This window comes from Ceratotherium simum, chromosome 5 (genome assembly GCF_057802395.1).
Source record: "Ceratotherium simum simum isolate JZ-2026a chromosome 5, ASM5780239v1, whole genome shotgun sequence".
Lineage (NCBI taxonomy): Eukaryota > Metazoa > Chordata > Mammalia > Perissodactyla > Rhinocerotidae > Ceratotherium > Ceratotherium simum.
Genome location: NC_141904.1, coordinates 23,682,633 through 23,697,701, shown reverse-complemented (window position 1 = coordinate 23,697,701; position 15,069 = coordinate 23,682,633). Strand labels below are relative to the sequence as shown.

Below are 15,069 nucleotides of genomic sequence, written 5' to 3'. Positions count from 1 at the left end.
GTGTTTTCTCCCCCTGCACTCCCACCCCCCACTCCATTCTGTTTTGTTTACTATAGTACTTCCAGGTTCTAAAACAGTGCCTGGCACATAGTAGGCTCTCAGTAAATAATATTAACGAGCTTTAAAAATGGTAAATTGCTATACTTAAGATGGTATGATAAATAGTATCATCAATATGGCTATTCTATCATTATGTTTTACCTTGGAGTACAAGCGCTTGTTATTCAGTCTCCTGCTTCTACTCTCCTTCTCCCTACACCCACCCTCAAGTTGCTTCACCCAGAAGTTCAAGTGACCTTTTAAAAGCTGCAAACCTTATCATGTTCTACTTCTGCTTAAAACCCTTCTTTCACTGACTTCCTATTTATCTTGACCAAAATCCTTAATATGACCTTCAAAGAGTCTTGGCACATGCTGCTCTCTAGTGGAGTGCTCTTCACGCTCTTTGTGGTCAGTGACCCCTCCTTTCTCATATGTTATTGTCTAGTTGTGTCTGTAACCTTATTACAGTTTTCAAAGTTGTCATGGTACATCGCTTTGACTGTCCCTTTCCTCTGCTGAACTTTCAAGAAACTCAAGGATGGGTTTTGAGCTTTTGCTTACTGCTGGATCACTAGTGCTAAAATATAGGAGGTGCTCAACACGAGATTGTTGAAGGAATTCAAAAAGTAAAAGAGCTATCACATGATCCAGGTGCATGACTAGAAGTTTGAATTAGTAGATGCATTTATTAATTAGGGCCCATTTGCAGTTTGTCTAGATAACTAAATTTGTTAGTTTCGATAAAATGCTCAATAACTACTTTAAATGATATTTTTAATACTCTAAAAGGATAGTTGAATTTTGTATATTGCACATTTCCTAGCAAATTTAAAGAAGTCTCTCTTTTTTTTTTTTTTTTACATATTTCTAGTTATTATCAGGTTTAAAAAATCATCCCCACTAATAAGTAGTTAACATTTTATCATAAAATGGTAAATAAAAGTCAATTTATGGATTTAGAATTTTTTCTTTAAAAATCAGATTTTAGTTCAGTTCTTTCATGCTATAATAAAAATAATTTACAAAATAAAACATTGTTTATGGATTAATTAAAATATTTTTGAAATTTTTTTATTTGAAGGAAGTGGGAAACATTTAAAAATTTTTGATATTTTGGAGATTTTTAGATGACTATATTTTAATGTGATTTAGTTTAGTAAATAATTTGTAATACTAAAGATACGTTTGGCAATATTTACCCTTGGTTCTTTATCTGTGCTTTGGGACTTTATAGTTAAAATGCCTGTTATGCTTTTTAAATAGATCTTTGATGTAAGAACTTGTTCATTTAGCTATCACTTAAAAGACATAAATAGGATTATTTACTGTGGTTCAAGGATGTAATTTATATCCTTCAAATAATTCCCACTTTAATTTTTCATACCAGAAAGGGAAATATTTAATATTAATTATGTGAAGTTAAGTACTTGGGGTTAATGAGTGTCTTTATATTTTATGAGATCTTGTCCACTAGATGTTAAACTTAATCTTACAGGATCTAGCACTGATTATAATCAATAATGAAATGGGAAGTGTCCAAAGGAATCTGTTTTGTAGAAAAAGATATTTCCTTTTATTATACATTGAAGAAAATGAATAATTAATATAAATATTTTATGGTTATTATTTGAAAGATTTATAGAAAATGAATTAGGACTACAATACCAAAAATGCTGTATTTTACTTAGCAAATAATACATATATTGCTTTTGTTACATATGTTTATTTGGGCACTGAACAGATAATTTAATGTCAGGGTTAGAATTCCCTAAATATCAGTTAGATTCTCTTTGAAAAGCTATTGTGTGTTTTTTTTTGGGGGGGGGTGGTTTCATTAAAACTTTTCTAAGACTAGTAGCAAAACTAAAAATGTCAGTTAGTCAAAGTTTAATCTGATTTGTTATTTGTATTTTTGTTAAGAAAAACTGTAGCAAAGGGCAAATTATGTAATAATTATCCTTGGCCTTAATACTCTTTCTCCAAGTTAGAAGAAATATTTTCAAATATTCTTTGTCAACACATTTATTTCTGAGGAAGCTCTTCTCAAATTCTGTTTTGTTGTTATCTACTTAGTATAAATGTGTTTTGTAATTATCTGAATTACGGCATTGTGTAACTCTTTTATAGGATGATACTTTTGAGGCCCAGGTGGTCCACAGGAGGACCACCCAGGCCAATAGCCGTGTTCCTCTTGGTATCTCCAGTCTGCACCCTTCCCTGATAATCTACTACATCCTATTAGTTATATTAGGGTAATGTACAGAGTTGCCATAGCTCAATGCTGTCCACTAGTACTGCTGGAAAAGGAGATCAAAGCTTGTGCCTTATTGATAGTCCATAGTAAATGATGACACATAAGATACTCAATAATCTCCCTAATTGGGACAAATTAAATTGCCCTCTATAAGCAATTGTCACTTTTAGCACAGTAGAAACTTATTATTTTGGACTAGGAAAGGCTCATGGATGATCAAAATAATCTAAGAAACCATTTTTTTTTTTTTTTGTGAGGAAGATCAGCCCTGTGCTAACATCCGTGCCAATCCTCCTCTTTTTGCTGAGGAGGACCGGCCCTGAGCTAACATCCATGCCAATCCTCCTCTTCTTGCTGAGGAGGACCGGCCCTGAGCTAACATGTACTGCCAATCTTCCTCCTTTTTTTCCCTTTTTCTCCCCAAAGCTCCAGTAGATAGTTGTATGTCGTAGTTGCATATCCTTCTAGTTGCTGTATGTAGGATGCCACCTCAGCGTGGCCAGACAAGCGATGCGTTGGTGCGCGCCTGGGATCTGAACCCAGGCCACCAGTAGCAGAGCGCACGCATTTAACCGCTAAGCCACGGGTCCAGCCCCTCTAGGAAACCTTTTAAAAGTAGGGAATCCTGGACCTGACCCACAGTTATCTCAATCTCACCTTTCTCTCATTCTCATTCTCATTCTCTCTCTCTCTCTTACTCACACACACCCACCCTAGATACCTGTCCCCAGGTGATTTGAATGATCAGCATATTCATGAGCTTAGTCTGATCTGGTCTTACCCTACTTGTAATAGTGTGGATGTAGGACCCAGAGAGATTCATTTTGCATTAGAATTCTATTTTCTTGATTGACTCCTGGTCTCCTTGTTTTTTTTGAGACATCAAGCAGCTTTAAATCCATGGAATGCCTAGAAAAATAAAAAGTATGCCCAGAAATAACAGTCATAATAAATAGAAATATTTGCCTTTGTGTATTATACATGTTAACTTAAATTGGATAGTTATACTTGTGATTGTCTTTGAAATTAGACCTTGTTTCCATTTAGAGCTTGTTTTGCTCTGATGCATGTGTAATGTTATATACTATCCTACATGTGATAGTTTTAGTTTATTACTAGATTGACTATAGTTTGAGTTCTTTATCTATCTACATTTTATCAATTCCAAGAAACATTTATATATATTAAGCTCATGGATTAGATGACTTTATATTTTAAGGCTGTAATTTTACTATTTCTCCACTCTCTTTCTTTATATCATATTTGATGTTTGGTATGATCATCACTAGGAAGGCTATTAAAAGGATACTACAAATCTTGCACAGAGTTGTATAATTCATGAAATAAACTATTTGTTAATTAAAAAGTTTTATCAGAAATTATGCTTTTTAATTACTAAGAAGAGACGAGTTATAATTTTCAATTATTTAAATTATGAATAAGTTTATTCTCTTTGTATAGAACTAGTAACCTTTTACTTTTATTCCTCCACTGGATCCAGTATTTTAAATACATTAATTAAAATGTTCATAAACATGATAGCTAACATTGATTGAGAACTTACATCGTGCTACATGCTACTCTAAGCACTGTACTTGCAGTCCTCTCATTTAATCCTCGTAACTGCACTTTATGGTAGAAACTGTTATCTCCATTTTACAGGTGAGGAAACCGAGATATTGAACACTTAAGTAACAGAGCAAGTAAATGGTGGAGCATGTACTCAGGTCAGTCTTGCCTGAGCCTTAGCTTTTAATCATGATGCTATAATGCCTCTACTTCATAATTTCATTAAACTGAATGTGGCAGTTTAATTTTACCAAGTCAGTGTTTTTTTCCTGGAAGTTACTTTAAAGTTTAATCAAAGGTCAGCAGCAGCATATTTCTTTTTCCTTAAAAGTTAAAACCACTGTGTGTCTATATAGAGCCCACCCACATGTTTATCTGTTTGTCTTTCTGTCCATCTGTAGACACACATATTTGTATTTATTATACTTGATACTTGAGAATGTTCTAGTTTTCCTTCTGTAATTGATTTCTAGCTTCATCTTTTTGTAGTCAGAGAAGATACTTTGTATGATTTCAGTCTAAATACATTGAGACTTGTTTTGTGACCTAACATATGGTCTGTCCTGAAGAATGTTCCATGTGCACTTGAGAAGATTGTATATTCTGTTGTTGTTGGGTAGAGTGTTTTGTAAATGTTTGTTAGGTCTAGGTGGTTTACATTGTTGTTGAAGTCCTCTATTTCCTTATTGATCTTCTGTCTAGATGTTCTTTCTGTTATTGAAAATTGTGTGTTGAAGTCTTCCACTATTATTGTAGAACTGTTTCTGTCTTCAATTCTGTCAATGTTTGCTTCATATATTTTCATTTTCTGTTGTTTGGTGCATATATGTCTGTAACTGTTATACCTTCTTGATGAATTGACCCTTTTATCAATATATAATGTCTTCTTTATCTTTTATAACAGTTTTTGACTTAAAGTCTATTTTGCCTGATATTAGTATAGCTGCCATATCTTTTTGGTTATCTTTTACATGGAATATCTTTTTCCATTCTTTCACGTTCAATCTATTGTGTCTTTGGATCGTGAGTGAGTCTCTTGTAGATAACATACGGTTGCATGATTTTTTTTTTCATTCTGTTAATCTCTGCCTTTAATTGCAAACTTTAGTTACATTTAAAGTAACTACTGATAAGAAAGAACTGCCATTTTGCTGTTGTTTTCTTTATGTTTTATACTTTTTTTCCCCTCATTTTCTCCATTACTTTTTCTTGTGTTCAGTTGATTTTTTTGTAGTGTCCATTTTGGTTTCCTTCTCATTCCTACTGTGTAATTTTTTAGATATGTTCTTTGTGGTTATCATAGAGATTACATTTAACATCCTAAATTTATCACAGTCTACTTCAAGTTGATACCAAAATGTCGTAGCATGCAAAATATCTGCGATACAGCTCTGTCTTCCTTCCCTTTTTATGTTGTCACAAATTACATTTTTATACACTATTGCTGAGTAGCATAGATTTATAATTATTTTTTATGCAGTTATCTTTTATATCTTGTAGAAAATGAAGTGTGGCATTACAAACCTTAAATACAATAATACTGGCTTTATATTTCCTCACATATTTATCTTTACCAGCGATCTTTATTTCTTCCCACAGCTTTGAATTACTGTCGTGTTCTTTCCTTTCAGCCTGAGAGACTGCCATTAGCTTTTCTTCTAGAGTGTGTCAAGTGGTATCAAACTCTCTGCTTTTGTGTTTCTGGGGTTGTCTTAACTTCTCACTCATTTTTGAAGGAGTATTTTGCTAAATATAAAATTCTTGGTTGACAGTCTTCTTCTCTAAGCACTTTCAATATATCTCACCCCGCTCTTTTGCCCTGCATGTTTTCTGATGAGAAATCAGCTATTAATCTTACTGAGGATTCTTTCTTGTGACAAATTACTTCTCTTTTTGGTTCTTTCAAGATTCTCTCTTTGTCTCTAACAGTGTGCTTATAATGTATCTCTGAGTTAATCTGCCTGGAGTTCATTGAGCTTCTCGGATTTGTAGATTTTTGTCTTTCATCCAATTTGGGACATTTTTGGCCATTATTTCTTCAAATATTCTTTTAGCTTCTTTCTTGCTCTCTTTTACTTCTCAGACTCTCGTAATGTGTATGTTGATGTGCTTTATGGTGTCACACAGGTCTCTTAGGCTCTGTTCACTTTTCTTCATTCATTTTTCTTTTTGCTCCTCAGACTCCATAATTTCACTTGTCCTATCTTTGTTTGCTATTTTCATCCTCTGCCTGCTCACACCTGTTGTTGAACCCCTCAAGTGAATTTTTTATTTCAGTTATTGTATTTTTCAGCTCTAGAAATTCTTTGTTTCCTTTTATACTTTCTACCTCTTTATTGATATTCTCATTTTGTTTCTTCATTTTTTACATGATTTCCTTTCCTTCTTTGTCCATGTTTTCTTTTTGCTCTTTGAGCATCCTTAAGACAGCTGTTACCAAATCTTTTTGTAGTAAATACCTATTTCTAGATTTCACAGGGATAGTTTCTGTCAATTTAGTTTTGTTCCTTCGATGAGCCATGCTTTCTGTTTCTTTGTATGCTTTGTGATTTTGGGTTGTTCTTGTTGACAACTGGATATTTGAATATAGTAATTTGGTAACTCTGTAAATCAGATTCTCGCCTTCCCCAGGGTTTGGTATTTTTTATACTCTTGAAGATCGTTTTAGTCCATTTGTTTAGTGACTTTCCTGAGCTACTTTTTATTTTTGCAAAGACTTAGTCTTTGACATATGTAGTCACTGAAGTCTTTATTTCTTAGGTTATACTCAGCTAAGATTTTGACAGAGATTTCTTTGAATGTCAGGAGCTAAAAAAACAACAAAAACCAAACAACAAAACAAAACCTCTCCTTGTCTTTGCAGACTGGCTCTGTGCCACAGCGGTCCTTCATCATTTAGCGAGGCTTGCACTCATCCTAGTGATCAGCGTGAGGTGGAAGCTTACGGCCTTCTCAGTTCCTATATGGTCATGCATTTTGCCCTGGACATGTGCATGGCCTTCTACGAATGTCCTAATTTCCCAAAGAAACTCTCACCACCTTTTGCTCCTAGGTCTTAGCTGGACTATTTTATGTTTCAATTATGCCATATTATCCTGTCTCAACTAAAATGTGGCTACCCGTAGCGTTGTTTTAAACTTAGTTTGAACCAAATCATTTTTCCCCTTTTACTGTTAAATATTCATCACACTCACTTGGTGACATTTCTCTAACAATTCAGAAAAGAAACACTTTTTTAAATTATGTAATACTTTTCAGATTTCATACTTAGTGTGAGATGATACTCTAAAACTTGATGTTTTTTAGATGTAAACTGAAAGCACGATTGAGTAGGTGTGCTTATTTATAGCGTTATTCTGGTTGTTTTTAACCTAACCTAGTTTAAAATCTCTGGTTCTCCCTTCATGAAGCAGATGTTTGTGCATAAAAAGCACTATTGAAATCTGTTGTGAACCTTTGTTTAGCATGAGTTCGGTAGCACTCAGATAAGATACTATAAATGCCCTTAGCTAAACAAGACTGCAGTAAAAGCTGAAAAGGAGTCTGGAATTCAATTAATCCTGCTTTGAAATTTAAGTCACCATTATACATATTATTGGCTTAATAAGTTAGATACATGTTTATTAGAATTTACTAATGGAAAATACAGTGCTCTTTATATCCTCATTTAAAATGGTATAATTACAAGCATATTTTTTTCAAATCAGTCAACTTATTTTAATTGTGAATATTATGAACTCATTTTACAAAGTTACTTACCAACTAATGAGAAATGAATGTGTTATTTAAACTTCAAACCGTAATGGTCACAGGTAATTGATGAACTGTTCCTCTAAATATATAATACGATGTACAATGTTATATACACATATAGTAACATGTAATATGTATGTTATGTATTGGATATAATTTATGCATTTATTTAAAATTTACTCAATAAATATATCCAGATTATTTTATTGGTTAGTTTACATTAAATATTGAAATACCTTTAAAATCACAAGTGTATTTTAAAAATTTACTCCGTTCAATTATTTTTCAAGCAAGTGAAAGGAAGTCTGTTATCTTACAACACTGTTAAGTATTTGTGCTGTTTGATCATTTAAAGGTCTTTGTGTAAGATTACTTTAATAATGTATTTATGTGTGTGTGTTTGTGAGAGACAGAGAGAGAGGGGGAGAGATCTGAAAACAACCTATGCATCCTCCTTCAGTTACGACTACCTGACAACTTAGTTCAAGAATCAGAACAGCAGCTAAAAACATCATATTAAACTCTCTTGCACCCTCTGTTGTTATTTTGGGGGAACATTACACATACCTTCCCATGATTGTATTGACATTAGACTTATTAAAATCCTTGATAAAATTAATACTTATTTTATTTTACTTACCTGCAAATTAGATTGATAGTAAAGTAATATTTATTTATAATTCCTAGTTGGTGTTTTCTTGTGTTACAGATATGTCTTTATTGTATAACAGCTTAAATGAAAGATGAGCCCGTTTGTCTTTGATTTCTCCTAGTTACCAGCTTTAAACCCCTCCAAATGTTTCACACAAACGAAAATCTCTACAGGATATAGCACACTGTATATACAATTTTCCAGAATTACAAATTCTGTCTGTTCTTTTGTAAACCTTTCAATTGTCAGACAGTTTCCTTCCAAAATAAGAGTCTGGAATCGTCCATACTAAAATTAAGAATTTATAACTGTAAGGAACAGATGTTTTCATAAACATTTGCTATAATTAATTTCAACTAGAGGATTGAAGGAACAAAGCAGTTTTTCCTGCTTCAAAACTTTATTGCCTTTTCCCCACATAGCAAACTCTGAAATCTTTTCTCTAATATTGTTTAGAGAAACAATTGTACTCCTTATTTCGTATGTTTTTGAGAAAGAAAAACTCCTTTTTTTCCTTATTCCCATCCTTTGAAGGTTACATTTAATGTGATATATTCATTTCAAAACAGATATAAAATGAAGAAAACCTTGGTAATATATGATGAGGACAAAACCTAGTTGTTTAAAAAAACTGAAAGTCTCAATTATTTGAAGGATTTTATATTTGGTAAATATCAGCAGAAGGGAAGAAATATTCTATTGGTGAGATTTTATGTATTTAATCATAATCTTTAAAGAAAAAGAAGGCTCATATTTTAAATGTATAATATAGTACTTATTCTATGCTGATTATGGAATGTTTCACAGGAAATGTCTGCAAGCTGTTAAATAACATGTGTTGTAGAAAATTTTCATTTAGCAAGACGGAGACTAAAATCTTTTTAGTTTATTTATTATAATACCATTAATTTATTTTAAAGAAAATTAAGTATGTTGTGTGAATAATTGTACGGTATTGATGTTTTCAAATAATTAACAAAATATATCCAGCTAGATTGATCTTAAACATTTAAGTGTTTCTGGATTATTTTCTTGTATTAAATTTGGCAACATTTTTGAATGCTGTAATCCATTTCAGGATTTTTGTTTAATGAAAAAGAAAAACTGAAAGTGCATTTTGAAAAAAGGATGGAGTTAAAAGTTCAGTGAGTGGGCTCAGTCCGGTTCTCGTCCTCCTAAACACTTTGGCGCAGCTGCAAAGATTTTGAAGAGAACCAACATTCTTGACTAATCTGTCAACTATAAAATGTGCAAAGAAAAATAGGTAGCTGTCATTAAAATTACATCTCAGCTTTCAATAACCATTTAATGAGTAGCATAATTATAGAAGTATGGTACCTTAAGTACTATACTCAATAATTAAAAATAATCTCATCTTTAAAGTGAAAGCTCTGTAATTATTATTTGACTTAACCAGGACCACTGTGATGATCTCCAGTGGCACCTTAGATTGTTCAAAGTGGATTAAAAGTGTAAATTAAAATTGGATAAATCATTAAATTATTAAGCTTTAAATATCATAAAAATGAATATAACCTGATGTTTGAAAGTCACGTTACGGGAATTAGGAGTATAAAATGTAATCAGATTCTAGTCTTTTAAATTTTTTTCTAAGAATAAGTGGTATATTTAATAGTAGTATACTATGAGCTCATAAAAACTATACTTTGAGGTATATATTTTAAAACTTAAACTATTAAAATTAAATTTCTATCAATAAGAACATATATTTTGTATTGTGGCATTGGTAATCACTTTTTTAACAAGTTTGTTTTTATTCTGTAATCTTTAAACTGATAGGTATGAATTTGTTCTAAATCTGATTTTATAAATATGCCAGTTTCTTGAGTGAATTTTTTTTTCCCCTAAATGTTTGATATTGCTACATGAGGCAGAACTACCTTTTGATGTTGTTGTTGTTTTTTCATTTTTTAAACTGCTGAACTTTTGCCCACAGTTAAAACATAAAGTTTTGGGAAGAATATTAAGGTATATTAAAAGCTTATTAGAATGCATTCTTGATCACCACCTCTTAAGTCTGCTTTCTGTTTTACTAAAACTCTCTACATACCAAATTCCTAGAGAGTGGAGAACTGGAGGCTGGAAAACGTCCAGATCAGATATCTGCCTGCTCTCTTTTGACTGTACCAGTGGTCAGGATGGCTGATTATAAACGAAGGGCACTAACAAAAAGTTGCCCTTTGTTATAAACATTAATGTATGATTAAATGGTTTATAAATTTTGGTTTTGTCTGTGATTCGTAAGAAGAAAATGTCTGTACTGTACTTCATTTGTTCCTATTAGCAATTACTTTGGTAGTATTCCTATCTAAGTTAGGGTGGTGGTGTTGGTTTATATTTAAGCATCAAAATGAATTTTTTGCCTAAAGGGCTCTGATTAGAAAAGATATTTGGGGGAGGGATAAGGGGATATATGCTTTTTGACCCAATATACTGCATAGAGCTGTTACACCATAGCTTTTCAACTGAAATACTCAGTTTCATAATCTCCATTATTTCAGTGTTTTTAAATTTTCTTTTCCAGGAGATTCAAATAAAAATGGAAGAAGAACAAGTTCTACTTTAGATTCTGATGGGACTTTTAATTCCTATAGGTAGGTGATGAATACATAGATACATAATATTACAGGGTAATTACAAGATACCTAATCTTACAGACTTCTAATTTTAGAGTAGTAAGAAACTGTTACCTGTGCTTTAAAAATATGACAAATGTAAAGACTATTGTGAGATGCAATTGTTCTGCAGACTTACTGAGTAACGGAAAATGTAACATTCTGAGTTCTTGAGTAAATGGACTTATTGTAGATATCTGTTATCTCAGAGTAGAATAATTGGAATGGATGCACATGTAGTATTAAGCTTCATTATAATCCATGTTTTGTTTTTGTTTTTCCAGTATATCTGTTACAGTATTAAAGGCTTCCTTTTGTTTAAGTTTGCTGCTAAAATGGAGTGTACTGCTGATGAGCATCTAAGAGAGTATAAAATGTAATCCGTGGTTACATGCTGTTTGTTACTATCCCGTTTGGCTCTTCAGCAAACACGGCAGTTATGTCTCAATTAGTGATTTTTAAAAAAGGATATACTTGTTAAGAAAACATGTATTTTATCTAGTCTTTTGTTAATATTCTCCTTATAACTTGAAGTTGCTTAAGTAAATGTTTATGGATTTTGTCCCTTCGTAACAGGGAAATCTAGGAAGAAGAAAGATTAAAGTATTTTCAGTAAAGTTAGAAAATTCATATACTGAACCAAAGTGATGTAAGAACTAGGTGGTTTTCTTTCAGAGAAAAAAAGTACAAATTCGATAATAATACATTTTGACGTTATAGATAGTAAGGCAGATTCTTGAAGAAACACTTTAGTTGAAATATATTGTCTTTATGGTTAATTAGTTCTGATATTTGTGTAATGACACTATAAATTATATGCAAGAGCCACTGTACACTTGGAAACTCATTTGAATAATAAGCTGTAACTCCTTTTATATAATAAATATGGAATTTAGGCTTAGAATCTTTATATTTTTGAGTACATATTCTGTATCCCTAATTGAAACTATGTCATTTGTTTCTTCAGATCCCAGGCAAGCTTTTAACATCTAGAGTAGGGCCTTGTATACAGGAAGCACTTAATAAGAATGTGGTAAATGTGAAAGTTTTTACAATTTGTTTATGAATTCCAGAAGTGAGATGGTAATTGAAACACTTGACATCTTTATTTTGTGCCAGTTGGGGTCTGTATAAATAATCAGTTGTTCAAGTGTCACGGATACTACAAAAGGCTCATGTTCCCATGGTGTTCTAGAAGCGTATTATCACAGCGGTAAAGCTCATATACTGTCACTAAATTTCACTGTACCCATCCCACCTTATAAATGGTGGAATTCTCCAAATCCTTTTAGTGCTGAGGTGTAATATAAAGCTTGGAATTTGGCATGTTAAATAACAGGTAGGATCCTCTGTCTGAACATGTTACAGCTGGTCACACCAAAACAAAAAAAAAAGTAAATATAAAAGATAGTTAAATAATGTTCATGATTTGGCATGTAACTGAGGAATGTTAATATGATAATATATGTGAAATCTATGGTGGTTATATTATTACTAGATATAAATACAATAAAAAAATAACTAAGGCAAAAGGAAAATAAAGATGTATTTCAAAGGAAGGAAAATTCATATGTATATAAATTTTTTTGGTGAATTATATTTTACAATTACATTTATAGTTTAGCTAATTATAGTAAATAATGGACATAATATAAAGTTAAGAGAAATATGTTAATGTGAAGACACGGTATTATCTTGTAGTTTATTTTGTTCTTGAATAGTTTGAAGATTAAAGTATCTTAGTATTATCGAATGATAATTGTACTTTGAAAATGAACTCCTAATGCAACTTTGCACAATAAATACTAATGTTGTTAACTAATACAGTTTTAATCAATGCCTGTCAGTGTTGTACTGTTAGGATATTAATTTATTGTTGTAATTAAAAAGGCAAGATAAAAAGCTCAGGTAGTACAGTATACAAAAACGAGCTTTTAATAGTTGGCAGGCCAGTGCTGTTATTAAATAGTATTATAGTATTTAAGGTGTGAAATGAATATTTTTCTACTCAGTAGGCAATAGCTCTTACAACATAATGAGCTTACTTGTGAATTTGACACTTGGGTTAAATGCAGAATTCATAGAAGCACAGCTCTGGGGTATATTTTCATATTAAGGTTAACTGATAAAACCTAGGAATTGTTGCAGAATCACACTAAAATGGTAACAGAATTGTCAGTAAAATTCACTTTTGAAAATGAAAATTATTTTTCTGTTGCCATCATAGCTCTTTTAAACTAACTGGAAATAGGTTATTGGAAAAATGCGAATATTCCAACCCTCAAACATCCTTTAGCCTAACATTTGTTAAAATGGAACATTTCTGCCTTAGAAATCTTGACTTTCTGCACAGTTGGACACTTCTGGCTGTCAGCCTAGTACCATCGTACTCAAGCTGTACGTGCTTGTGTCCGGGATAATGATTAGCCTTAGTTTGTCATCTATGAAATGGACATTACGATATCTAACCTGCTTCCTTCTTACAATTGTTTTAAAGACTGAGATGAAATGTGTAAAATGAAGCCTTTTGAAAATCTAAATGCAGAGTCATGGCATTATTTTTATTAATTCTTTTGTGCTTACCTCTTGTAAACTGGCAACTTTGTTGCCTTAGTCTTCACCTAACCCTCCACCACATGTACCCTTTTATAGCATATGCTGAGGTTTTACTAACTTTTGAATTCAGTATTAAATTGGTCACCTAAATCTAATATTCTTCTCATTATTTGTATTATTGTGATCTTAGATTATCAGTTTCAAGAGGGTGTAGTCTGTTTTTTGTTGTTGTTGTTTGTTTGTTAGCAATATCTAAACATAGTGAGTTGGTTCAAATCCTGACTCCAAATACTATGGAGACTTTGGACAAGTCTTAGCGTCAGTTTCCTCACCTTTAAAGTGGGACTAATAAAACACACTTGTTCTGAGGAGTTAATGGGGTAATGTCATGTTGTAAATGCTGAATAAATATTAGCTGCTTTTATCTTCCAGTCGATGTCATCATCATCATTGTCATCATCGTTAACTTCTGGTATTGTAGAAGTTATTTTACAGTGCTCTAATACAGAGACACCAAAAGGAAGATAAAAGAAAAATGTGTCTTACAGGAAAACTACTTGTGTTAACAGAAAGGGAGCTAAGAGCAAGCTTAACCTGAGGCTTGAAACTCTCAATCTCTGATACAGTATTCTAGGTTGCCTTTGTATAATAAATTTGTACACATAGTAAAGGTAAAAGGAAGATGTTTTACTATTAGTATAAGTTCAGAGATGGATTTTTGGAATTTTGACCGATAAATTTTGAAATTTACAATTGATGGAGCCTAACTATAGCTTTATGTGCCTAATGCTCATAGATTTGTTTTTCTTAGTCTCTGAGGTTTTACTTTGGATGTGTGTCTTTTGTGGTTTACTTCATTGATTCAGGTGGGGTACAGCTGCATTTAACTCCTGAGGCACCAGTGTGATTGTTATATTATGCCCCGGTAATAGACCAGATCTTGTTTTGGAAGTTTTTGTTAAAATTTGATTGTATATCTCCCATCTAGTTTGCAGATGACGTGTTAAAATGGAAAATTTATAAGAATTGAGAAGATATTATTGATTTATGCAATATATCTTGTACTTTTAAAAGACCAATGTTAATGTTTTCTGTCGGATTATTATGAGCTTTCTCTATTTCTTATTTAACCATTACAACTGAGAGACCCTTGCTGGGTATGAAAGAAGAGGAGTGCTTTGCTGATCAGCAGTTTGCAGTAGATGTTTAACTTAGTGATTGTAGCACAGGGCCACAGGGTAGAAGGAATATTCTGCCAGCCCCCTCCTCTTCCCAAGGGCAGCTGACCTTCTCCTCTCCAAAGAAGCGAGCCCCTTGCCAGCACATATGACTACAGACTATTACATTAATCTGTTTAGCTGTAGTACCAGCTGCTTGCATGTTTTTAATTATCTTATTAGATGGTATAACAGTGACCTATGAAATAAATTGAAGGTGAACATTTTTAAACTTTACTTTTTTTACTCTATGTTTCTGAATATCTTTATTGATCAAATTATAACTTTCTACAAAAGTTCATAGGAAGTCTATATGGTTTTTGAGTCAATGTAATGTTTTTTTAAGTATAATGTTGTAATTCCAAATTATATAGAAATAGAAAATAATTT

At 32.2% G+C, this 15,069-nt stretch overlaps 1 protein-coding gene across 3 annotated transcripts in view; it reads left to right on the top strand.

Moving 5' to 3' along the window:
• Window positions 1-15,069, top strand: part of TBC1D5 (TBC1 domain family member 5) — a 537,118-nt gene that overhangs the window by 253,108 nt on the left and 268,941 nt on the right. For all 3 annotated transcript variants that reach the window (XM_087430599.1, XM_087430597.1, XM_087430598.1), the window contains one exon: window positions 10,816-10,885. In XM_087430599.1, coding sequence (XP_087286725.1) covers window positions 10,816-10,885 — 70 coding nt within the window. The remainder of the gene's footprint in view (window positions 1-10,815; window positions 10,886-15,069) is intronic.